Source organism: Mya arenaria, chromosome 6 (assembly GCF_026914265.1).
Source record: "Mya arenaria isolate MELC-2E11 chromosome 6, ASM2691426v1".
In the NCBI taxonomy this organism is placed as follows: domain Eukaryota; kingdom Metazoa; phylum Mollusca; class Bivalvia; order Myida; family Myidae; genus Mya; species Mya arenaria.
In genome coordinates, this window is record NC_069127.1 from 6,027,156 (window position 1) to 6,050,654 (window position 23,499).

Consider the following 23,499-nt stretch of genomic DNA (forward strand, 5'->3'; position numbering starts at 1 on the left):
CCTGCATTCAGTGCCTAAATATTCGGATTTTTTCAAAGAACAAAGTAAACATTATCAAGTCAATACAAATATTCAAAAGCTACTTAAATGAACATCATGTATTAAATGTTTAACCTGTATATAAATTTTATACTTCTCTGAAGTATTTGTATGTGTATTTTCGGCGAATCCGAACTACTAATTTGTCCGAATTTGCATACTTTTGAAAGTACGAATCTGCTTCATTTTTGCTTTATTTTCATATCAAATGCTGCACAACACAAAACAATGACATCGTCAATTTATTTACTTTATACGTAATTGGCATTGTATTTCGTGATTGACGATAAGTCATAAATGTCGTATAGTAGGTCTAGTGTTTAAAGATAATCCTGTCGAACCTCAATATAAAAGCTCGCGCTGTGTGACGTCATCCCCCACGAGACTAAATATTGACATTTAGGAAAGCGAAAGTTTAGAGGTATTTATTTTGGGGTTATACTCGAATAGCTGCACTTTTGTGTTGTTTCTGTTGGTATGGAGGTCAGGTGCGTAGACTGTGATCATTCTATATTGATCACGGTCGCCGAAACGCTTTTTAAACGATTTCCGAATATTTAGGCAAATCCGGTTTTAGGCAACTGCCCAGTAGTCAGTCTAGAAAACATAAAAAAACCTGCTAGAATTCGTCGATAGTGATTTGCAAAAATAGAACATGCAAGAACTGGACGTGGCACTGCATCTCTTGTAACAAAATCAATAGTTAAACAAAACAAAAATGTTAGAATTTATGAAGTACTGAGTTAACTTGCACATTTGATTTACATGTATTCTTGCATTTCTATTTATATTACTATTATCAAAAGTTTACTTATAACTGAATTTAACAAGGAAAAAAAACACAATGTGTTTGTTATTCATTACATTAATTTTAGAACATGTGCATATACTATGTTTTTATCTTTGCCTTAATTTATGTTTTTGTTTTATTGATATAAAATATGAAATAAATGGTGAAATAATTATCATTAAATATCTAATGTTTTAATTAACTGTAATCTTTTGTAATCCTATTACCCCCGCTGTCATTCACACCTTCTCGATCACGCCCGATAGCTACAATAAAATTTTGAAAACAGAGACCGGAGGAGACCGGGACCGGATGAGACCGGGACCGGGAAATAGTATCGCCCCTATTTTCTGTTATTCAGAAAGAAGCACCAGCGCAGTGAGCTCCCTTGCCGGTTCTTCATATTTCGATTTTCATTTTCTTTTGACATTCACATTGTGTTTAATTTGTTGACTGTTTTACTTTAAACTTTGATATAAGGAAAACGACGAATACAAAAAAGAGAGATACGTTCAATGGCATTTATAGTAGCCCATTTTGGGTTGATTGGAGATAGTATCATTCCATTATTGAACATATTGATCCTTAAGCTTAGGAGAATAGATATTTAAGGATAATTACTTAGAAAATGTAAATGAGTTGACTAAAAGACCCTGTCTTACTTTACCTATTACAAATAGTCAAAACTTCCGCAGCCAATATCCAGTCCCATTTTATTTAACTTTACACTAGCAAAACTCTGTGAAAATGAAACCAATGTTCATATATGCAAGTACATATAGGTTTATTAGTAACTTGTATAAAACTAGGTAATTGTATTAAAATTTCGACAATTTATATATTTATTAACCTATTCTTACGTATTGACAGACACTTATCGGTATCAGTTTGGGTTAACTCGCTTTTTATTGTTTGTAAACAGAATTGTAAAAAAAGAAAATCGCGCTTGTCACGCCTACAGCCTATCAACACTCAGCCAGATTGAACGAAGAATGTCCTGTCACTAAGTGGAACCTCTACAATTAGAGGGACCTCTACACCCTATTGGGGAAATAACAATCATCCCAAATGCTAGAAGCTATGGTTGGTTTGATGACACACCTTCATCTCAGTTGGATAGTTAACATGACTCCGAATTATCAACTCATATAGTTGAGTACTTTTGGTCTAGGAATAAAAATAAACTGCATTAACATGAAATTTAAAATTAATTACTGGTAGTTTCTCAGTGCCAATTAACTAGACTTGCCATACATGTGTGAAACAATACATGTCCTTTTTTCATTTCATATGCATGGCTCAAAAGACTTAACTGTATTGAATTTGGAAGACTTGAACCATTACTGTAAAAACTAATGGATGAAGACAGCAAGAAATGGACAACCTGGATGCAAAAAAAATAAGTTCATGTTTTAAGTAAAACGCATTCATTAGTTTTTCACTACAAAATTGTTCATGATTAAAGAAACAACATTTTTCTGTTTAATATAAAAATAATACGTATGAGCACATCTAGGTAGTAGTATTTCAGTATATATGAATAACATAACAAGAAGCATGTATGGTATATGATGTAAGCATTCGTTGTGTGTATGCAAAACAATAAAAAAAGGTTTTATTGACATACATTGCATCATTTATTTCAATGATTAAAAATACTGTAATAGAAATTAAATTTCAAATTATAAATAATATATTAATATTACAAAAACACACTGTTTTTATTTTTTAGTTATATCTAATTGATGCGTCATTTCGCTTTCAGCAGTAGATAAATAATCATAGAGAGGAAGCGATGTTAAGGTAAATATATATACACTGTTTAATGATGGCACGTTCAGCAGCAAAACCAATGATACAAACATAAAAATGATAAAGACACATACCATACATATGAACATAAAAGAATTATGGATCACAAGCAATACAATAGCCTATTAGATTTTTTTAAATTGCAAATTATATAATTGCGAAAGTCTGTGTACAGCTTTGACTTATTTTCCATTGTTCAAAGTTGAATTTAAGTACAATAGTTGTTTCTGCATGCAATTAAGATATATATACATCATTTAAGAAATTAAGAGTATTTCTGCATTAAGCTGTATGCTGGATTAAGGAAAGAAATATGCTATTTGTATTACACTTTTGTCTGATTATTATAATGCGATATCGGATCATATTTCTCCAAATGTGAATACATAAATTTTGTAAGCATACATTTAAAATTATATTTGTTATTACAAAAAACCTTGGTTTTAGAGCATATACATATTAGACAATGGTACAATTATTCAATAACAGAACAAATTGATTTCTTTGATTTTCATGACATGCTCGCAGAGTTATAATCTCAGTACTCAGAACTTTGAAAACATTGTAAAAATGATTCATAACAATAATATTGCAACAATGATAACAATCATAAATGTTTGATCAGTTAGAGAAGAAATACATGAATTATGACATACAAGTTTTTCTGCAATATCTAAGATATTACATCAACATGCACAACATAGACATTAACAAGTGCGATATCAAAGCACAACTGGATAAGGCTTTTTGTTCATGTACTGTTAAACAGTGATTAATGCTGACAGCAAGGGATGTAGACCAATAGATATGTCTCTTGTCTTGCATATTTCAGCCGAGAATAACATATTTCAGGAAAGTATATAGAAGTTCAGGCCTGGGCATACAATGCCTATCTGATGCTACACCAGTAACAGCTATAATTCATCATGAAGATCCATCTCATCTGAATCATCATTTTCTCCGCGAGATTCAATCTCTTCGTTATCATCTATGTCTATTCCCTGTGCTTCCATGATGGCGTTCATGTCTTCTTCCATCACTCCAAGCAGCTCTGCAATCTCTGAGTACACCTAGGAAGAAAGACAATGAAGTTGACATATTAAAGAAACAAATCATCATATATTATAAACAGCCAATGCACATATATTGATAGTTAACATATCTCTTCAATTAACATCTCTATGGCCATTTCAGGACTATCAATACTTAAATTTTCTAAAAACATTTAATTGATTGAAACTTTGACTGCATGATAAATTTCTTTTTCATGTTGCCCACTTAATGTCTTTTATTTAAGCTAGCTAAAGTAAATTTTGTGCGAACTTTATAGTATCCTGGGACCTAGTTTCAATAATGGATCAAAGGCGTCACCTCAAAAATCTTAAATCTTAATTGTAACTTCAAAAATCATAAATCTGAGCTGGAAATGTCACATTTGGCAAAAACGTTTTTTTTTCACTTCCTCAACTTCTATCTAGCGAATGTTCAGTTTATACAAATTAATATCAAAATAAGAAATATATGACCCTAAATCTAGTTTACTCTAATATGCCTAAGATCTATTCTGAATTAAGTCATTGACAGACAAATAAAGATAATAAATCGTTAAAACCTAGAGAATTATCAGTTAAAACTCCCAGGGTGGATTCTCAAGTAGAGAGTTCTTTCAGAGTAACCGGTGACATAAAAGTAGTATGATAATAATAAAAGTGATAACATTGATACCATCTCAAGTGCATAGATACTACATTTCACATCCACTAGCAATATGTATAGCAATTTTACAGAGACATTACAAGTAGGCTATAAGTTGGGCACAAACATTGCGCTACCAACCTCAATAGGACTATCCAAGGCTTCCTGGTTGCTTAATGTTCCATCCTTGTTCAAATCCAGCAGACTGAACACCTGCAATTATATGCTGCATGATTGATTGATTGATTGATTAATTGGTGTTTATTCATGTTAAGATGCACACAGTATACAATTTGTAAAATATAAAACATTAGATAACATGCGTTACACAGTACTTGAATATATATCATAGAAACTTATCACAACATGCTAAATTCTAAAATACAGGATAATTAAATCTTACAAAGATCTAAGAATTTCTAAACTTATTTGAAACTATAATTGGTAACTTGAATTTGTCATAAAAAGCATGACATTTAAAGAAAAAATATGTAACAGGTAAACAAAAGTATTCTCATGCACGGCTTTAAAACTTGCATTTGTTTGATGATATGTCAAAGGCATTAAAGTGACTTTCCCAAAGACTTTTAAGACACCCACAGACAAAAAACCTGAATATTACAGTACAGGTAATTGGGGGGGGGGCTTAGACTTAATAATTTTACAACGATTGTGAAACTTCAAAATAAAAACAAGATATAACATTTGTTTAAGTGTTAGATCTCAATATATTTCACTGAGTAAGCACCTAAAACTATATCTAACGAGTGGCTATATATATTTCACTGAGTAAGCACCTAAAACTATATCTAACGAGTGGCTATATATATTTCATTGAGTAAGCACCTAAAACTATATCTAACGAGTGGCTATATATATTTCACTGAGTAAGCACCTAAAACTATATCTAACGAGTGGCTATATATATTTCACTGAGTAAGCACCTAAAACTATATCTAACGAGTGGCTATATATATTTCACTGAGTAAGCACCTAAAACTATATCTAATGAGTGGCTATATATATTTCACTGAGTAAGCACCTAAAACTATATCTAACGAGTGGCTATATATATTTCACTGAGTAAGCACCTAAAACTATATCTAACGAGTGGCTATATATATTTCACTGAGTAAGCACCTAAAACTATATCAAACGAGTGGCTATATTTATTTCACTGAGTAAGCACCTAAAACTATATCTAACGAGTGGCTATATATATTTCACTGAGTAAGCACCCAAAACTATATCTAACGAGTGGCATAGCCACAAGTGAAATATTTTCTTTTAGTGTCAAGGGCTTAAATTCCAACAAGCAGTGAAAAATATCAAATTGATATGTTCACCATGTGAAACAAGGAAATATCAATTCTTTTAGTTCACTGTTAAATCTCTTTAAACCACTGGAAAGCATATAATGAACCTTCATATTAATAACTTTGATTGGTAATAATTCATTTAAGAGCGTGGTCTTGTGCTGTAGGGGAAATGAGTACAAGGAAGAATCCATTTGTCCAGCTTTGAAACCACAAACCAATCTTATAGAACCCAGAAAGAAGTCCAATATGGGATGACTTAATGAAAGGTAAGTGTGTTTACCACTGTGCTAACTTGACCTGCATTTATCCACAGATAGACCAGCGAAGGCTCATTTGTATTCTTACAAAATATATATTTTGAATGATAAATTAACTGTAACATGTTCATGTGTTCTTACAAACCTCGTGCAGATCCTTTCCCAACTGTTCATTCTGAAGTAACAATTCCTCGTCCTGAAAGGGTCATAGACAACAAAATTTCTATACATTGCAATAAAATATAAACGAATAACTTAGACTGTATTCATAAAACATTTGCTAATTGATGTTGAGCTTTAAATATATTCTTATATACTGGTAAATTAAGAGAAATACATACACATGTTAACATAACAAATCTAAGAATATATTTACAATAATTAATGTCAATCAAAATAAAGTTATTGAGTTAATATATCATATGACCAATGAGATATTTGAATAAGAAAACTGTGAATTCCAGCCCAGGACTTTCATAGTAGCAGATATATATAAAGCAGGAAAGTGGCTTTGGTCAAAGTTCTACTACCTAAACTTTCCCCTAAACAAGCAGCTCATTTATATCAGAGGAAAACAGTGGGAATATTAAAAATGTGGCATGAAAGTTCCAGGTTTTTAAAAGCAAAATGAAAATTACTTACCCCTAGAAAACTCTTACGAAAAGTATCAAAGTCTGTGTCTTCTGTGATGACACTAAGAAAGTGGTCCCTACAAAGAAATACAATTATGAGATAAAAATAATAATCATGATTTGAATGCAAAGCATGCTACAATCGGAACAAAGGTTCAAATCTAGTAAGTTTTACATAAAAAACCCTGAGTGAAGCCTTGTAATGCAACACATAGTAGTCAATGAAAAACGACAAACAGCATCCAACAATTCAAAAATCCTCCAAGGAAAAGGATGTATCGAGGTGACTGATGTGTTAAGATGGTCACTTATCAAAATAAGTGAAAATTTAAATTGTTACTTCATAGCATATTCATCTACTACATGTGAATTGAATTGGCAGTCTAATTTGGTATAATATTTGATAATATATAAGGCATATAAACACACATGGGCAGTTGTAGTGAAGTGACAACTCCAGAATCTATACCCTTTGGATTGCTCATCTTTAAATGGCAATATTTTGTCACATAACACATCAACAGCTAATATGACCTGGTATACCTTGTTTCATAAGGACTTTCTGACAAGCCCTCAAACCCAAGGAAATGGGCCATGTCGAGGGTAAAGTCTGGATCACATGGGTCATTACATGTCGTGTAGTTGAGTTCATCTGCGATGTAGTGTTTCCACCAGATGTTTACTGCCAGATTGCTGCCGTATGACCTCACCTGGTGGATCCTGAAGAATTAAAGGAAACACTTCATTATATTAATGACTTGATAATCTCTCAAAATCACAAAATATCAAAATTATTCGGTACGAGACACATGGAACATAATTGATTGTTTCAGAGTAAGAATGAAATATATTTCCCTGAGTATGCATCAGAAATTTTATTTCATATGTTGCTTAGCCATGAGTGGAATATTAACTTCCCAGGAATATCAGTTGATATATTGCTGTTCAACACTGAAACATTTTTAATTTTTTTCATGTCAGAAATTCGCTAAAACTAACATTTAATTGATTATTTATCTAGCACCTTTGGCATTTATATGAAAATTTCAAATGGTGAAATAATAACTTTCAACATAATTTGTCATTATACTCCATTAAGGCATGACATTAATTTGTCTAAACAAATGTGTAACAGTACCATGATTCATATATGCTGTTGTTTTTAAATTGAAACAGAAGACCTGAAGTTCAGCTCACCATAGGTAAGGGATATACAGACAGTCTCCAGCACTGACATTCACATGGTAGAACTCCACCTGCGCCATACCTGGATACTTGGTGTAGTCCACTCTGAATTAGTCATGTTGCATATTTATATATATTTGTACCATGTTGGAAAGTGTTTTCTTCTTTTTATCACTACATGACTTCCCATATCAGAATGTTAACAAGTAGGTGGAGCCTAACCGTGAAATAACCATTGTGTGGATAAACTGTGATGCTTTTCTCTTATACATACACTTGTCATTGAACGTTACCCTTGACAACATGGTACAAAATATTTACTTTACTCACTACCCTGGTTATTAATAACCCGGTCTGTAGGTGCAATAACTATTATGTTATCTACTAGGGCACAATTTATTATGCTGAGTCAGTTACCAAAATATCATCAACTGGTTTAACAGGTGCTATTGACATGTATCAGACTTATATTTTCAACAATTGTAACGTTAGTATGTAACTTCAGAAGTCTACATGTATGTACAATTTGGCTTTCACACAAAAGCCAACATTTTTTTATATTACTGTAGATCTACAGTCATGTAAATTTATGATACATGAACAAGTGATCAATAACATGACAGCTTTTATAATGAGCCGCAATGCATGAGTTTTGGGCTTCTGACATACTTTTCAATACACCCCGGTACTGCCGGTAGTGTTTTCAGTTTGTTTTTATTGAAATGATATTTCACAAGCAATACTGAAAACTTCATGGAGATATCTTTAAAATTGCATATAATACAAGTTTACAAGTAAGGTAATTTTGATACATCATCAAGATATTGATGTGACAACGATTATCCATTTATAGATAGACATTTAAAAGAACATAAAACTTTAAAAAGTTTATTTTGCATTTTTTTAAAAAAATGAAATATTTAATTTGTAAATATTATGTGAAAAAGCCCAAAACTGCACAATGTGGCTCATATAAAGCAGATCAATTAATTACTACTGTTACTATGGGAAACTCTGTGTTTAGAATTGAGGCTAATTTTTAGCCCATGGACATGTATTGCTACAAATGTCGACAAAAAAATATACTCTTTAGTTTTGGTGAATCTTTGAGTGAAAATATAGTTTGTTAACAAAAATAACCAATGAATAAAAAGCACTGTTAAACAAGAGCTATCACTGGATGCTATTAATATCCCCACTACACCACCTTCTTGTATTAAGAAGTATCACTAGGATATTACATGTAAATTTATGGAGGGAAGTAGAAAAAAAAGTATAACAAGGGCAGCCATATCTAAACCCAGAGTTATGGATCATGTGCACTGCACTCTTCCTTAATAAAATATGGTTCATGTACATCTGTATATGAAGTTTGAAGTAAATACCTCTAAGACCTTTTAGGCCATGCTCTCGACAAAAAAGTATGCAAATTAACCAAGGGCAAAAACTAAGAGAATACTGCACCCAGAGATCTATCTGTTTAAGAAGTTTGAAGTCAATACTTCAACGACTTTTCAAGTTATGCTCCAGACCAAAAAAAAAGAAAAATAACAAAGTGCAATAACTAAAAAAATACTGCACCCGGAGTTATGGTTCCGGTGCAAAGCACCTCTCCTCAATGAGATATATCTGTATTTGAAGTTTCAAATCAATACCTCAAAAGTAAAAGTAAACTTGTCTCGATATCCCAGGACAGACAGTCATACGGAAGGACAGGACAAGGTGATTCGTATATATCCCAAACCACTATGTGTCATGGGGGAATAATAAACCTTGGTTTATACAAGAGGTTGATGATCAAGGGATATGTGTGTGATAATAGGATACCAGAAGTGCTGATGTAAACATCAGTGTTGTGGTACATACGCATCAACATCCATTGCAGAATAAGCCCCTTCTGGCCTGTCCAAATCCACCTGTAAATAGCACCATGAATAAAATAACTGCTAGACATACTATAATACAAATATACATACATATATACTTATATCACAATTCTAAAGGCCCTGGCCCAATTCACACAGGTGGAAAAAACACTGGATAATAAATAAAGGTGAGGTTATGTTCTTTATAAATGAAGGCTTTTTAACCTACATGAACATTGTAAAATAAGGGTGAATAAAACAAATCAACCAAAAACTAACACTGAACCCTTCGGCAAAATTATCTTTCAGCCATGAACTGCATCCTGTTTGAAAATGTTTGAGAATAGTTATAGTATATGATGACCAAAACAAATCTAACAGTTGATCAATTAACTGTTTGTATAATTGATGTCATTAAGTGACATTACGTATACATATAAATCAAATCCGGCCACATCATGCATGGGCAACTGTCGCTAAATTACAAATTTGTGGGCTTTAACCTTGTGCTCTTAAAGTTGTGATGTGGCTACAAATAATATTTCAAATCAAACTCTTTTTTTTTGTGGTAAAGTATAAATGATCTTGAAATGTGATGTATTTTTCAAGTTTGCAAAAAATAAAAGATTGCACAAGCAGTATCTGCTTGTAAAACTGCTTTAAAATACAAAATGTAAATAGATTATTCAGGTGAAATCATCAAAATCTTCTACTTTCAATCCTTCTTATGATTCTCATATTAGAATATTGGGTTTCAACCCAGTCATCAATAAAGCTTACGTTTTTGCCATGTAACGCAGGGTCAACAAAGACGAGTGATTTCTCACCACGGTAGAGACAATTGATGTTGTCCACACTGTCTGTATGGACCACAGATTTGGTTCCTCCGCTGCTAAACCACATGACCTGTACAGATATATGGTAAAATAGCATATTACGAACCATTACTGTGGGAATAGCAAAGAAATATCCCATAAGAAGCTTGGAAATGGTTGAGCATGTTCTGTTTGTAAGTCACATGGCATATGGCATTTGATACAGCTACCCAATGAATACTGGTTCTCATTATCAACATAGCTTGCTGTGCCAGGAGCAAGGCAGAAGTTTTTATACAGGTTTTGCCAGTATTTCTTTTATCTCAGTTTTTCAAACTACCATACATCATCAGTAATAAATTTATCATTGCTACTGCCTGCTACATTGTATTATTTATTGCAAAAATACTGAAACATTTTGATTGTAGAATATTCATTATCATGATAGTGTTTTAATTTTAATTTATATGCAAGTATAAGTAACAAGGAAACATACATTGTCAACGAAGTTGTTCTCTGCCAGCTGTTCACATTGAAGAGGACAGGGAATCATGATATCATCTCTGAAATAAAGTAGCAATACAGAAAAATATGAACAAGAGATACCCCTGATGCTGCTGTCAAAAAAAATACAGCATAGTTTCCGGTAGTTTATACTAGCTATTACAAATTCCGTAAAACTTTGGTTGTGCTATTCAAAATAATTCAGTGGATTATGAAAGTAATTGATTGAAATAAGCTTCCAATAATTGCCTATAATCAATGAACCATTGAACAAAAGGAAAACCTAAGTCTTTTGACCTTTATCTTGACTGCTAACATCATTTATCTACTGGTCGAGTGCTTCCTACTACTGAAGTTTAATGGTAATAGATTATACTGTTGTTATGCCCTTGACTGTTGACTAACTGACCCCTAAAACAATAGGGGTAATATACTGGTCAATGGCGAACTACCACTGAAGTGTCATGTTCATTCTGTTCTGGAGATATTGTGTTGACAAATTTTCATAAAGCTGTTAACCAAATTTTCATAAAGCTGTTGACCAAATTTTCATAAAGCTGTTGACCATGACTTTGACTCTTGACCTGACTGATGAGGGGTCAACAACTGGTCAAGGGCAATCTTCCAATCAAGTTTTATGGTTCTACATCAAGCTGTTCTCCAGTGGTTCTACATCAAACTGTGCTCAAGTTCTTATGTGAAAAAAATCACATAAGACCTTTGTCCTCAACTAGGCAAGGCCAACCTACTATATAAGTTTCATGATCCTTTGTCAATCTGTTCTCAAGTTTTTATAAAACTTTGGCCGATGACCTTTACCATTGACTTACGGATACTCAATTTTTGAAAAGCTTACGTCAAAATATGCTTTACTTAACTTCTAAAAAATAAACTTCACAGCCATACTTTAAATTATTCCATACAACTGAAATTGCAAGAATTGTTTTTTAAACCACTCTTAATCATTTTTATGTTTAAGAAAGTTCAATGATATTATTTAGGTATATTAAATTACAGTATGTTTTGTAGAAAGTATTTACCTGATAAACGCTGGCACTGCGTCCACCATGTAATGCTCTGTGTTGTTGTATAACCTAACAAAGTCTTGAAATGACATGCTATCCACTCCCTGTTTCCTGTTTTCTTTCTTCACAGTTTCAACAGAAATAGTTGAATCAGACGGTTCCTTTAGAGACAGAAAGTAATCATCCGTCCACTTCTTAAATGCACCAGAAAATTTTGCAGCCCCTTTCATTTTTAAGGGTTTCAATTTCTTCACATAATTTTCAAAGAAATATGTTGGATCTGGAAACATATCAAATTCCTCCACCGGAAGGCCTGGTCGCCCAGAACCAAATGGCTTTAGATGTCCAGGTAATGCTGTAAGATCTTCAGGATCATCAGCGAAGATTTGAACCAAAACCACTAATAAAAAAATTAACTGTAAGATTTCCATTCCTGGACAATTTTAATGCACTATTTTTTAGGAACAAATTCGATTGTCTTACTATGCATGTATCAGTTCATTTAAAACAAATTAAATTCATGTGTTGAATTATCCATGTCGTTTTATCACTAAAGCTAATCTGTCAACAGTTGACAGTCCATGAAGTTTACCTGAAAAATAACAGGATGTGAAATTCAATCTTAAAACACACAATATCAATTTTGAAAAAAAAATTCTGTATAGTATCGTTTTATATTTCAATTTGTAATTTTAATACATTTCTTATTTAACTCTTTCTGCCCCAATGATATATAATTATGTACCATGTATTGTATTTAACCTCATGTGCACCATGCTTATTAGCATGCGAGAAAGAAACAGTGTTTGCCTTGATTTACTTGTACATGTAAATATCTTATGAGTATTTCCAATGAGATTCACTTTGACAGCATCGGTATTCATGCTCCTGGTATTTTATTAATCGCCCCCTTACCTCATTCTAATTGATATATAAACCTACCAGCACATACATGCCATATTTTCTGAAGACCATTCAGGGGGATTTGTTCAAAAAGGCTGAAATTTAGTGGGATTTTGGTAGTATTCAGGGGGATTTTTTTTAGCAGGTTTAAGTTGGCGAAATTTCAAAGTATTTTTAGTCGCAAGTACTAAAAAATGTATTCACATATATTTTGTTATGAAAACCTCAAAAAAACTTTTTCATTATACAGAATTATTTTATGTTATGATTTATCATATTCTTATGATACACTGTCATGTCATACTGTAAATTAAATTAACCTTCCTCCAAAGTCTTTTAAAATATTCGGCTGTTACTGATAGTCTATGATGATGTTCAAACACTAAGAGAATGGAATGAATATTATTAATTTCTTCCTTTTCCAAAATAGTAATATTTCTTTGCCTTTAGTCATTACTTAAAATTAATTGGTCACTTGTTGTTAAGGTTTCCTTTTGGCATTTATCAAACCTTTTTTAAACAGTCATTTCACCCTTTCAGAGTGGTTTCTTTACATTCAGTTAAACTCACATACTGTGGTTTCACTTTGTCATTATTGCCTCTAAAAAAAAAAAGACATTTTTTTTTAAATTCCGAGGATTTCTACCTCCTGCCGGGAGACCGGGGGATGGATCAAAATTCCAGGGGATCCCCCCCCCCCCCCCCCCCAGGGGATATGGCATGTATGCCAGCAGTGGGAGGTCTTTTAGCCAAAAACCATTTATAATCTTTACTTTTTTAGTACATTATTTCCTAATAAGTAGTCTTGAAAAACTATGACTACTATTTCTTCATTCTAACTAAAGGTCCCAAAATAAAAGAGAAGAAAAGCAATCACAAGATGTTATGATTGGGCCCATTACATTAAGGCCACATTAAATTGATGTTTTGTGTGAAAGATTCACTATACCAATTTTTCAGAAAATGCAAATAATTTAATTGGGTATTTCCTTTAACCAACACTAAGCAAAAGCTCATGATTATCATTATACACAATAATAATACTGGATTAAAATGATTTTGCCTTCGCTCGCTATTATTTTTAAACAATTTTTGTAATTATACTGCTAGCGTTCTCTTCAATTTTTCACAGCCCAAATCTGTCAAACAAAAAAATCAAACTGGTGATATAATACATAGAGGGTAAGGTGAAGGCAAATCAAAACTCAAGAGAGGAAATATATTTACAGTTTCTTCGAGAAGAGTCTAGGGTATAGGGAAAAATTGACATTTACAGCGCAAGGCAGGGCTTTTTCTGCCCATTTTGGGAAAAAGACCCTAGACATTTTGGGAAATTTTGCGTCGTGAAAATGCCAAAATTGGGAAATTTTACAGTTAAAAGAAAAAGCTGAAAAAGTCTCCTGCGAATTAGGTAATGATTTAATATTAGTTGTTTTCCCCTATAAAAGACCCACAATGGCTGAAATATCAATCATTGGGGTGTAAATATCTATTGCATTAAATCATAATATTTCCGATTTCTGAATGTGATGAAAATCAATGATTTCTGAGTTCAATTACCAAAAAAACTTCACATGACATAATTTATTAGGATGTTGAAAATGAACCAGTACAGGTAAAAATAATTTCTAAAAAAAAAAAAAATTTTTTTTTTTTTTTTTTTTTTTGGGATTGGGATTTTTTTCTGAAGATTGGGAAAAATATCTTATATTTTGCTTTGGGAATGGGTCCGATAGTCGGACCCGTGGGTACTATAGAAAAAGCCCTGCAAGGACTTTATTATCTTAGTACTGCTAACTGCTTGGATTAGCAGGACCTTATTTAATGGTATATGCCATAACAATTTCCAGTTATTCTTTTTCTAGCGCTAACATTTGTACTTATTTTTATGCCTTGAGTATAAATAATCTGTTGAAGAAGATTGAACTATTGAATTATCATGATAAACATTTATTGAGAATATTGTTGTATGGATGCAGGACACAGCGGCTTGCAAATTTCCCATTTGAAGCACACATGTTGCTTTCCCCATGGTTCATAATATTGCGTGTTACTTTAATTATAATGCTACTTTATTGTGCATGTTACTGAGGATAGTGGTTCACTGCTTCATTATATCAGTTCCTTTTTGCTGCCTATTTTGAAGACTGGTTTGAAATTTCAAATTAGATTAATTCCACTTTTCTGTATGATTCCAGATTCATATTATAATTTGTAAAAAATAATATGGATGGTTGCAATTTCTTTTGCCTGTTCCTTTGTCAGTTTGATGCCATCTGGGCCTGCACTTTTATGAGGATTTGATGCCATCTGGGCCTGCACTTTTATGAGGATTTGATGCCATCTGGGCCTGCACTTTTATGAGGATTTGATGCCATCTGGGCCTGCACTTTTATGAGGATTTGATGCCATCTGGGCCTGCACTTTTATGAGGATTTGATGCCATCTGGGCCTGCACTTTTATGAGGATTTGATGCCATCTGGGCCTGCACTTTTATGGGGATTTGATGCCATCTGGGCCTGCACATTTATGAAGATTTGATGCTATCTGGGCCTGCACTTTTATGAGGATTTGATGCCATCTGGCCCTAAAGCTTCATGAGGATTTGATGCCATCTGGGCTTGCATTTTTATGAGGACTTGATGCCATCTGGGCCTGCACTTTTATGAGGATTTAATGCCATCTGGGCCTGCACTTTTATAAAGATTTGATGCCATCTGGGCCTGCACTTTTATGAGGATTTGATGCCATCTGGCCCTAAAGCTTCATGAGGATTTGATGCCATCTTAGCCTGCACTTTTATAAGGATTTGATGCCCTCTAGGCCTGCACTCTTATGAGGATTTGATGCTATCTGGGCCTGTAGATTTATGAGGGTTTGCTGCTATCTGGGCCTGTAGCTTTATGAGGATTTGATGTCATCTGGGCATGTAGCTTTATGAGGGTTTGTTGCTATCTGGGCCTGTAGCTTTATGAGGATTTGATGCCATCTGGGCATGTAGCTTCATGAGGATTTGATGCCATCTGGGCCTGCAGCTTTATGAGGATTTGATGCCATCTGGGCCTGCAGCTTGATGAGGATTTGATGCCATCTGGCCCTATAGCTTAATGAGAATTTGATGCAATCAGGGCCCGCAGCTTTATGAGGATTAGATGCTATCTGGGCCTGTAGCTTTATGAGGATTTGATGCCATCTAGGCCTGCAGTTTAATGAGGATTTGATGCAATCTGGGCCTGCAGCTTAATAAGGAGTTGATGCCATCTGGCCCTATAGCTTAATGAGAATTTGATGCCATCTGGGCCTGCACTTTTATGGAATTTGATGCCATCTGGGTCTGCACTTTTATAAGGATTTGATGTCATCTGGGCCTGCAATTTTATGAGGATTTGATGCCATCTGGCCCTAAAGCTTCATGAGGATTTGATGCCATCTAAGCCTGCACTTTTATGAGGATTTGATGCCATCTAGGTCTGCACTTTCATGAGGATTTGATGCTATCTGGGCCTGTAGCTTTATGAGGGTTTGATGCCATCTAGGCCTTTAGCTTTATGAGGATTCGATGCCATCTGGGGCTGCAGCTTAATGAGGATTTGATGCCATCTAGCCCTATAGATTAATAAGAATTTGATGCAATCAGGGCCTTCAGCTTTATGAGGGTTTGATGCTATCTGGGCCTGTAGATTTATGAGGGTTTTATGCCACTGGGCCTGTAGCTTTATGAGGATTTGATGCCATCTTGGCCTAAAGCTTTATGAGGATTTGATGCCATCTTGGCCTGCAGTTTTATGAGAATTTGATGCCATCTTGGCCTGTAGCTTAATGAGAATTTGATGAAATCTGAGCCTGCAGCTTAATGTGAATTTGATGCAATCTGAGCCTGCAGCTTAATGTGAATTGGATGCAATCTGAGCCTGCAGCTTCATTAAAATTGGATGTCATCTTGGCCTGAAGCTTTATGTGGGTGGATTTGATGCCATCTGGGCCTGTAGCTATTTTAGGATTTTATGCCACCTTGGCCTATTGCTTTATGAGGATTTGATGCCATATGGGCCAGCAACATTATGAGGATTAGATGCAATCTGGGCCAGCAGCTTAGTGATGCGTCTTGGCCTGCAGTTTTATGAGGATTTGATGCCATATTAGCCTGAAGCTTAATGAGTATTTAATGCCATCTGGGCCTGCAGCTTAATAAGGATTTGATGCCACCTGGGCCTGCAGCTTTATGAGGAGTTGATGCAATCTGGGCCTGCAGCTTTATTAGGATTTGATGCAATCAGGGCCATCAGCTTTATGAGGATTTGATTCCAACTAGGCCTGCAACTTTATGAGGATTTGATGCCATCAGAGCCTGCAGCTTTATGAGGATTTGAGGCCATCTGGGTCAGCAGCTTTATGAAGATTTGATGCCATCTTGGCCTGTAGCTTTAAGAGAATTTGATGTCGTCTGGGCCTGCAGCATTAAGAGGATTAGATGCAATCTTGGCCTGCAGCTTTATGAGCATTTAATGCCATCTGGGCCTGCAGCTTTATAACGATTTGATGCCACCTGGGCCTGCAGCTTTATGAGGATTAGATGAAATCTTGGCCTGCAGCTTAATGATCATTTAATGCAATCTGGTCCTGTAGCTTTATGAGGATTTGATGCAATCTTGGACTGCAGCTTTATGAGCATTAAATGCAATCAGGGCCTGTAGCGGATTTGATGCCAACTAGGCCTGAAGCTTAATAAGGATTCGATGCCACCTGGGCCTGCAGCTTAATAAGGATTAGATGCCATCTGGGCCTGCAGCTTAATAAGGATTTGATGCCACCTGGGCCTGCAGCTTTATGAGGATTTGATGCCATCTTGGCCTGTAGCTTAATGAGAATTTAATGCCATCTGGGCCTGCAGCTTTATAACGATTTGATGCCACCTGGGCCTGCAGCTTTATGAGGATTAGATGAAATCTTGGCCTGCAGCTTAATGATCATTAATGCAATCTGGTCCTGTAGCTTTATGAGGATTTGATGCAATCTTGGACTGCAGCTTTATGAGCATTAAATGCAATCAGGGCCTGTAGCGGATTTGATGCCAACTAGGCCTGTATCTTTATTGGAATTTGTGCTGTATTCTCACCCTAACAAACTGGATATTAAAAAAGGATGTATGTATTTCAATTATTGGACTGTTTTTCTAAATAAATGTTTTTATGGCTGAAATTTGGCCCTATTCCTAAACTTAAAAACAACATTTTTTCCACAACTTTGTGGCCGAATTATCATATAAAAAATATTTTCCTTTATAAAATTGGCCGGAAAATAGCCTAGATATAATCATTTTTTCGCCTGCAAAATCTGCCTAGTTATTACTAGTGTTTATGTGAATATATTCATTCATATGACACAACACTTCACTTGCACATATTTTTATTTCAGATTAATAATTATTTGCATTTATTCAAAATTCACTGTTTTGTCAACTTTTCCACTTTGGAATGGCCCCTGGTGAGCGGCCCCGAGTGCATAGCCACAGTAATGCGCATAAGTGGAAGTTTTTTAACATCTGGACATTCATTTTGTTCCCCTTCAGTGAAGCATAAGTGTTCCCAAAACAAAAAATACTCTGAAACTGCTTTTTTATGGGCTATCTAGTTAAGGGAAACATTAAGAATGTCCAAATTTCCATATCGTGCATTATTGTGGCTAATGGACTATCCTGACATGAACAGCAATCCCTAAAACTAGTAACAGTATATACTCCAACATCAATTCGAATTTTACAATAAGAAATCCTCTCCAGGTCTTCCACAATTTTTTGCCGATGTTGAAACATCAGACCCATAATTAGTTGTGTGTAACCTTTCTGGTACGAGCCTTCTGTGAACGAAAATTTTAGATTTCGTGTTTCAGTAAAGTTATAAGTATACATATGATCACATTTTCTTTACTAACCACTTTTCATAAACCTCAGTATTTAACTTACGTACATAAGTGTTCTCAGACCAAGAATGTTTGGAAAGTGATCAGGAAGATGATTAAAACATTTTCAAGTAAGCAGTTTTTCGTGCCGACCGGAAGCTTAAGTCACGTGATCCGCAGTGCTGACAGTTCAGACGCTCAGAAAGTAAACGAAGATTTACTGACAAAGTAGGGTAATTTCCCGGTAAAATTTAATCAACACAACACCTACATTTATAAACAATCCCTGTCTTTTCATTTTAGATATTTATTTCAAAGATATTTGTCGATTTGAATTTGCATGTCAAAATTGTTCTAAATTACAGGTCTGTAGTCGTTCTCGAGCAGTCGAGTATAAATGAGCTTTTAAAAAAGTATGTTTAAAGACGTATTATATGTTTCTATCATCAGAAATTTTAGTATACAAGAATGATTTCACCATTTCTTCTGAACATATTGTTTATGGAGTGATAAGACCGATTCTCCCATCAAACAGATTTTCACCAATTTTTGGCAAAATTTCACTCAAGAAGCTTACATTTAAGATAAAACCAGTATTATCGAGTGCTTTTATGATGAGTGCCTGTTTACCGCAATAGGCATGTTTATACTTTTTTTCTGGGTTGAGCTGGAGCCAAAAGCCAGTGAGCTTGCAGTGTTCTCAATAAGAACCGGCTATCGGCCAAAATGGACGGTTCAAATGGAAATAGGGCCGGTTCAAATTTGGAAAAGTAAATTAATTTTCAATAGAACAAGTAGAAGGTGGTCGTTTACTTTACTATTTGAGATGGTAGACAAAACTTACTGAGAACCCTGGAGCTTGAGACAGTGTGGAGGCCAAGCCAATACGCTGTATAATAATGCACGGTTGGATAAGAAATATACTGGTTTTATCTTAAATGTAAGCTTCTTGAGTGAAATTCAGCTGAAAATTTGTGAAAATATCAATGACGCCAACGACAACGGGAACTATGACCACAATGAGTAAGAGTACCGGGCCTAACCCTCCAAGCAGCTCCAGCACAACCACACTCGTGAGGAGCACATCTGCGCCAACCACCCCCACATACTTAAAAAAAAATATAAAAATATACATACTTCGCTATTAATTATATATTCTTTGCTATTTTTTTCTTATCTTTTTTTCTTTTACATTTTCACATTTAGTATACGACAGTTTTTGAACAGATGAGCGCTTAAAACAACGCAATACATAATAGGTGTTGGAAGTCAGGGTTCTCAAAATGAACCGGCCGCCGGCCTATTTGACCGCTTAAAACCAGAAACCGGCCGGTTAGAATTGTTGTAGAAACCATAAGGTCACAATCTTTTCTGACCTATTTTAATACTGGTTATCTATTCTAACTTCGGTTTATGTAAGAGTCTTTAGATTCGTATTGGTAAGAATTCTCCGTAATTTGCGCATGCGCTGTTACGGTTACCTGTTAGAAGAAAACATTGTCGATGTCAAAAAAGAACATAGACACCCCAATAAAAGTGGCAAAATTACAACCATTAGATTTACGCGACCATCTGCTAAAAATAGATGTTTCAATACGGTGAACACTCGATATCTTCTAATTAGCCGTGATTGCAGATAGGTGTAATCGGTCCAAACACTTGGTAGATCACAGGAGACACATTTTGCTGACTGTATAATGCAAATATTTCGGATATTGTTCGCGGAGTTAATTTTTTTCCTCGTCTGAAATAAAACTTACTTTTTACTAATGTAGTAATGATTAGGCTTTGCGTATACACAGGCTAAATGACAGGTTTTATGATACATTTCATTAACATTAATCGTTACAATAATAAATCTGCAATAATCAATTGTTATTTATTTCGCATAATGCAAGTCCCATCCCATCACAAACACCTGCGAAAGGATAACTAATTTACACATGTATTGCAATGTGTCGTGTATGTCGGCTGCAGATCAAACGATACATTTTCTGACGTCAGAGCACAAGCACACCACATTTTTCCGTTTGATATGCAGTCGACATGTACGACACATTTCAGTATATGTTTTTATACCGGTAAGTTAAACTTGAGATTAAAGTCGCGTGGCAATGTATTGTATTTAAATCGAATACCGTATGATCCCATTTTTCTCGAGGCTAGTTAACCATCTACTGTGTTAACCGCGTCTGTGTCTAGATTGTAAAAATATCGGAAAAATTATAGTCAATAATTGTCGTGTGAGAAACTTCAAATCACGGCGGAAATGTTTGAATTCACTGCAAATGTGAATGAACTTATAGGATTCAAAAAATATGTATGTATGTCCGAATTATAAGTGTTTTTTTAAATTTATATTTTTACTTCAGAACTCCTAGACAAACCGTACCCTTAATGGCTCAGAATGCAGGAAATTGCATTCTTGTTTTAAAAAAGGTGGGGGGGGGGGGGCATGCCCTCGGGCCCCCCCCAGAAAGCCTGTTACAAATTCAATTTGGCCTGTTCAACTCAAACATTTTGAGAACCCTGTGAAGCAAACTGTCAACTTTAAACTTTGATAATTTTAAATACATTGTAAGAAATTTCATAACAGACTTAAATGGGTGGTTTGAAACATTGGGTTATCTGAGGTTTTAGCTCGGTCCTCAGCGTCCTCGAGTGATCGCAGTTTTACTGTCATCTTGGCCTGTAGCTTAATGAGAATTTAATGTCATCTGGGCCTGTAGCTTTATAACGTTTTGATGCCACCTGCATGTCAAATATGCTAGAATCTTTGGAACTTTCATCTCTTCAAGATCGACAAACATGCAATAGTCGGAGTAGGCCGAGGGTTTGGTGTAATCAAACATGACAGGATTTATGATTCAACAGTGTATAAATGAGCAGTTAAATCCATCATTCTTTGTCAAAAAAGAGGATCGCCTTATAGTCAGGGAAATACAGTGCTAGATGTGGACACATCCTTATGACCCTTGCAATAGCGATGAAGCGATATTGTCCCATTGTAGTGTCATAAACTGCGGGTTGTAGATGATACATAGCACGAGATCTGCGCATGGTAAATTTGCAGATGATTTAGGATTGGGGTTTTTTCGATTATTTTATTATTATTTTAAATGAAAATCCACGAAAACAATGTACCACGAAATTGTCCTTTTAAAAAAAAAAAAACACGAAATTTCAAGCCCACAAACTTTAAACGATTTCACAGTAAGTATTTTAAATCATTCTCGGTGTTATTAAAATAATCAAACTTACCTGCTTTGATGGCAACAAAAAGCAATGGAAATCCATTCCCTTCAAGTATTTACATCACATTTTGAACAATAACCATGTCTTGACAGATTGCTCCCTTCATTGAAATGAAGAGATGTGCTTCCTAGTTTTACTTTATTTCCTTATGATTTTGTGTGTGGGCAAATTATCAATATTTGGCAGTGTAAATACTGCCAAATTATTCGCAATTTGTTATAAAATCATGTGTGGTGAATATGAAATGCACATAGGTGTCAAATAAATGTTTGGATATGTCTCTTATTTGTAACACAAGTTTTACATGACTCAGGTATCAGACAAGAGTTTTTACCCTCATGTTAACAGTGCTCCAGCTAGCCTTTATGTTTATGACTGCTCCCTCAATGCCCTTTTCCTAACAACCTTTCAGTCTAGAAGTGCCTTTTTTCATAATGGTGCAAATAAAAATAAAATTACAAGATACAAGAATCCTTATTTAAAGTCGGGTATGTGTTAAAAGAAACATTAACTCAATGAGCTATTTTCCGACATAGAAAATTATATTTTAAGGGGAAATAATAGACCATATTACTTTGGGAAACCAGGGCTGATAATTGGCTGCTACAAAAGAGCTGAATAACCCATGTACCAGGGGTATAAGAAGCAGGCATAAAAATCCGTGAAAATTCCGAGAAAAAAACTTTTAATGTATCCGTGAAAATTCCGAGAAAAAAAACTTTTAATGTATGTTTTAAGTAAAAGGACACATAGAAAAAATGTCAAAATCGTCTGCCGCCATCGGCCACCATGTTTGTTGACAGAGGCGAAAAAATTGTTTTTCGTGAAAATGGTGATGGTTATTTTTAAAACCATACAATACTAATACAAAGCAAAATATGTTTCTTTGTTTATTTGTTTCATGTTATATAAAGACATAACAAATTATTTAAATTTGTATCTGGATGGCACTGAAAAGTACCTTTTATGACAATTTGCAGGGCTCAATTTAGCACTCGCACACTCGCAAAATGCGAGCCAAAATTGGAAAATGCGAGTTGAATTTAAAGACACTCTCAAAAATTTGCAAGTTCAAAATTTACAGAAAATATGTAATCCTTGAAAAAGATATGAACATAATCAGTGATCAATTCCACTAGGTATAACACTAATTTTAGAGATGCCTACTTTCGTTTTTCAATAAACACAGAAATTGATGACATAGATTAACGCTATGCGCACGCGCAGGTTCTTGTTACTATGTGATAGGTACTCGTTACTGTGCAGTTTTATAGACTGGTCTTTCATTTCCATTTTTGGCGGTGGTATTTAGCGATAATCATATCGAGACAAAGTCTGTATAATGATGACAAGCAAAAAGATAAGTTTTTTTTTACACGTGTTGATTTAAAATCGCTGATGGCGATGGTCAATCAGTTCCCAAAAAGAAGCCAAAATGAAATAATCTGTCTGTTAAAACTGTTTGGAAGTGGTTGAGGGAGTTGTTACATTAAATTGACCATCA

General features: G+C 34.5%; 2 protein-coding genes across 8 annotated transcripts in view; one reads left to right on the forward strand and one right to left on the reverse strand.

Annotated features, from left to right (window-relative positions):
• Positions 1-2,298: 2,298 nt before the first annotated feature.
• On the reverse strand, positions 2,299-22,156 carry LOC128237202 (tRNA wybutosine-synthesizing protein 5-like). Of its 4 annotated transcripts, none has more exons than XM_052952528.1 (11): positions 22,002-22,156; positions 11,954-12,530; positions 10,906-10,972; positions 10,375-10,500; positions 9,596-9,645; positions 7,742-7,834; positions 7,088-7,264; positions 6,555-6,621; positions 6,058-6,108; positions 4,478-4,549; positions 2,299-3,711 (listed from the first exon to the last, which is right to left on the reverse strand). In XM_052952528.1, the coding sequence occupies exons 2-11, from the start codon at positions 12,367-12,369 to the stop codon at positions 3,556-3,558; spliced, it is 1,275 nt and encodes a 424-aa protein (XP_052808488.1). In that variant the 5' UTR covers positions 12,370-12,530; positions 22,002-22,156; the 3' UTR covers positions 2,299-3,555. The 4 variants fall into 4 exon arrangements, with proteins under 4 accessions (XP_052808488.1, XP_052808489.1, XP_052808490.1 ...); XM_052952529.1 differs by lacking the exon at positions 22,002-22,156 and adding an exon at positions 18,809-18,910; XM_052952530.1 differs by lacking the exon at positions 22,002-22,156 and adding an exon at positions 18,805-18,898.
• LOC128237198 (carnitine O-palmitoyltransferase 1, liver isoform-like) overlaps positions 18,896-23,499 on the forward strand; it is a 39,469-nt gene continuing 34,865 nt past the window's right edge. For 3 of the 4 annotated variants that reach the window (XM_052952522.1, XM_052952518.1, XM_052952523.1), the window contains exon 1: positions 18,966-18,984. The gene's annotated coding sequence lies outside the window, so the exon portion shown is untranslated. Of the gene's footprint in view, positions 18,985-23,499 lie in introns of all 4 variants that reach the window. The other variant, XM_052952519.1, reaches the window with a different exon arrangement.

Excerpts from the sequence above, each read along its gene's own strand:
- LOC128237202 (XM_052952528.1), bottom strand. The coding sequence starts at position 12,369 with ATGGAAATCTTACAGTTAATTTTTTTATTAGTGGTTTTGGTTCAAATC. Across the intron at positions 10,501-10,905 it reads AGAACAACTTCGTTGACAAT|GTCATGTGGTTTAGCAGCGG; the intron begins GTATGTTTCCTT and ends ATATCTGTACAG. Across the intron at positions 6,109-6,554 it reads TTCGTAAGAGTTTTCTAGGG|GACGAGGAATTGTTACTTCA; the intron begins GTAAGTAATTTT and ends TGACCCTTTCAG.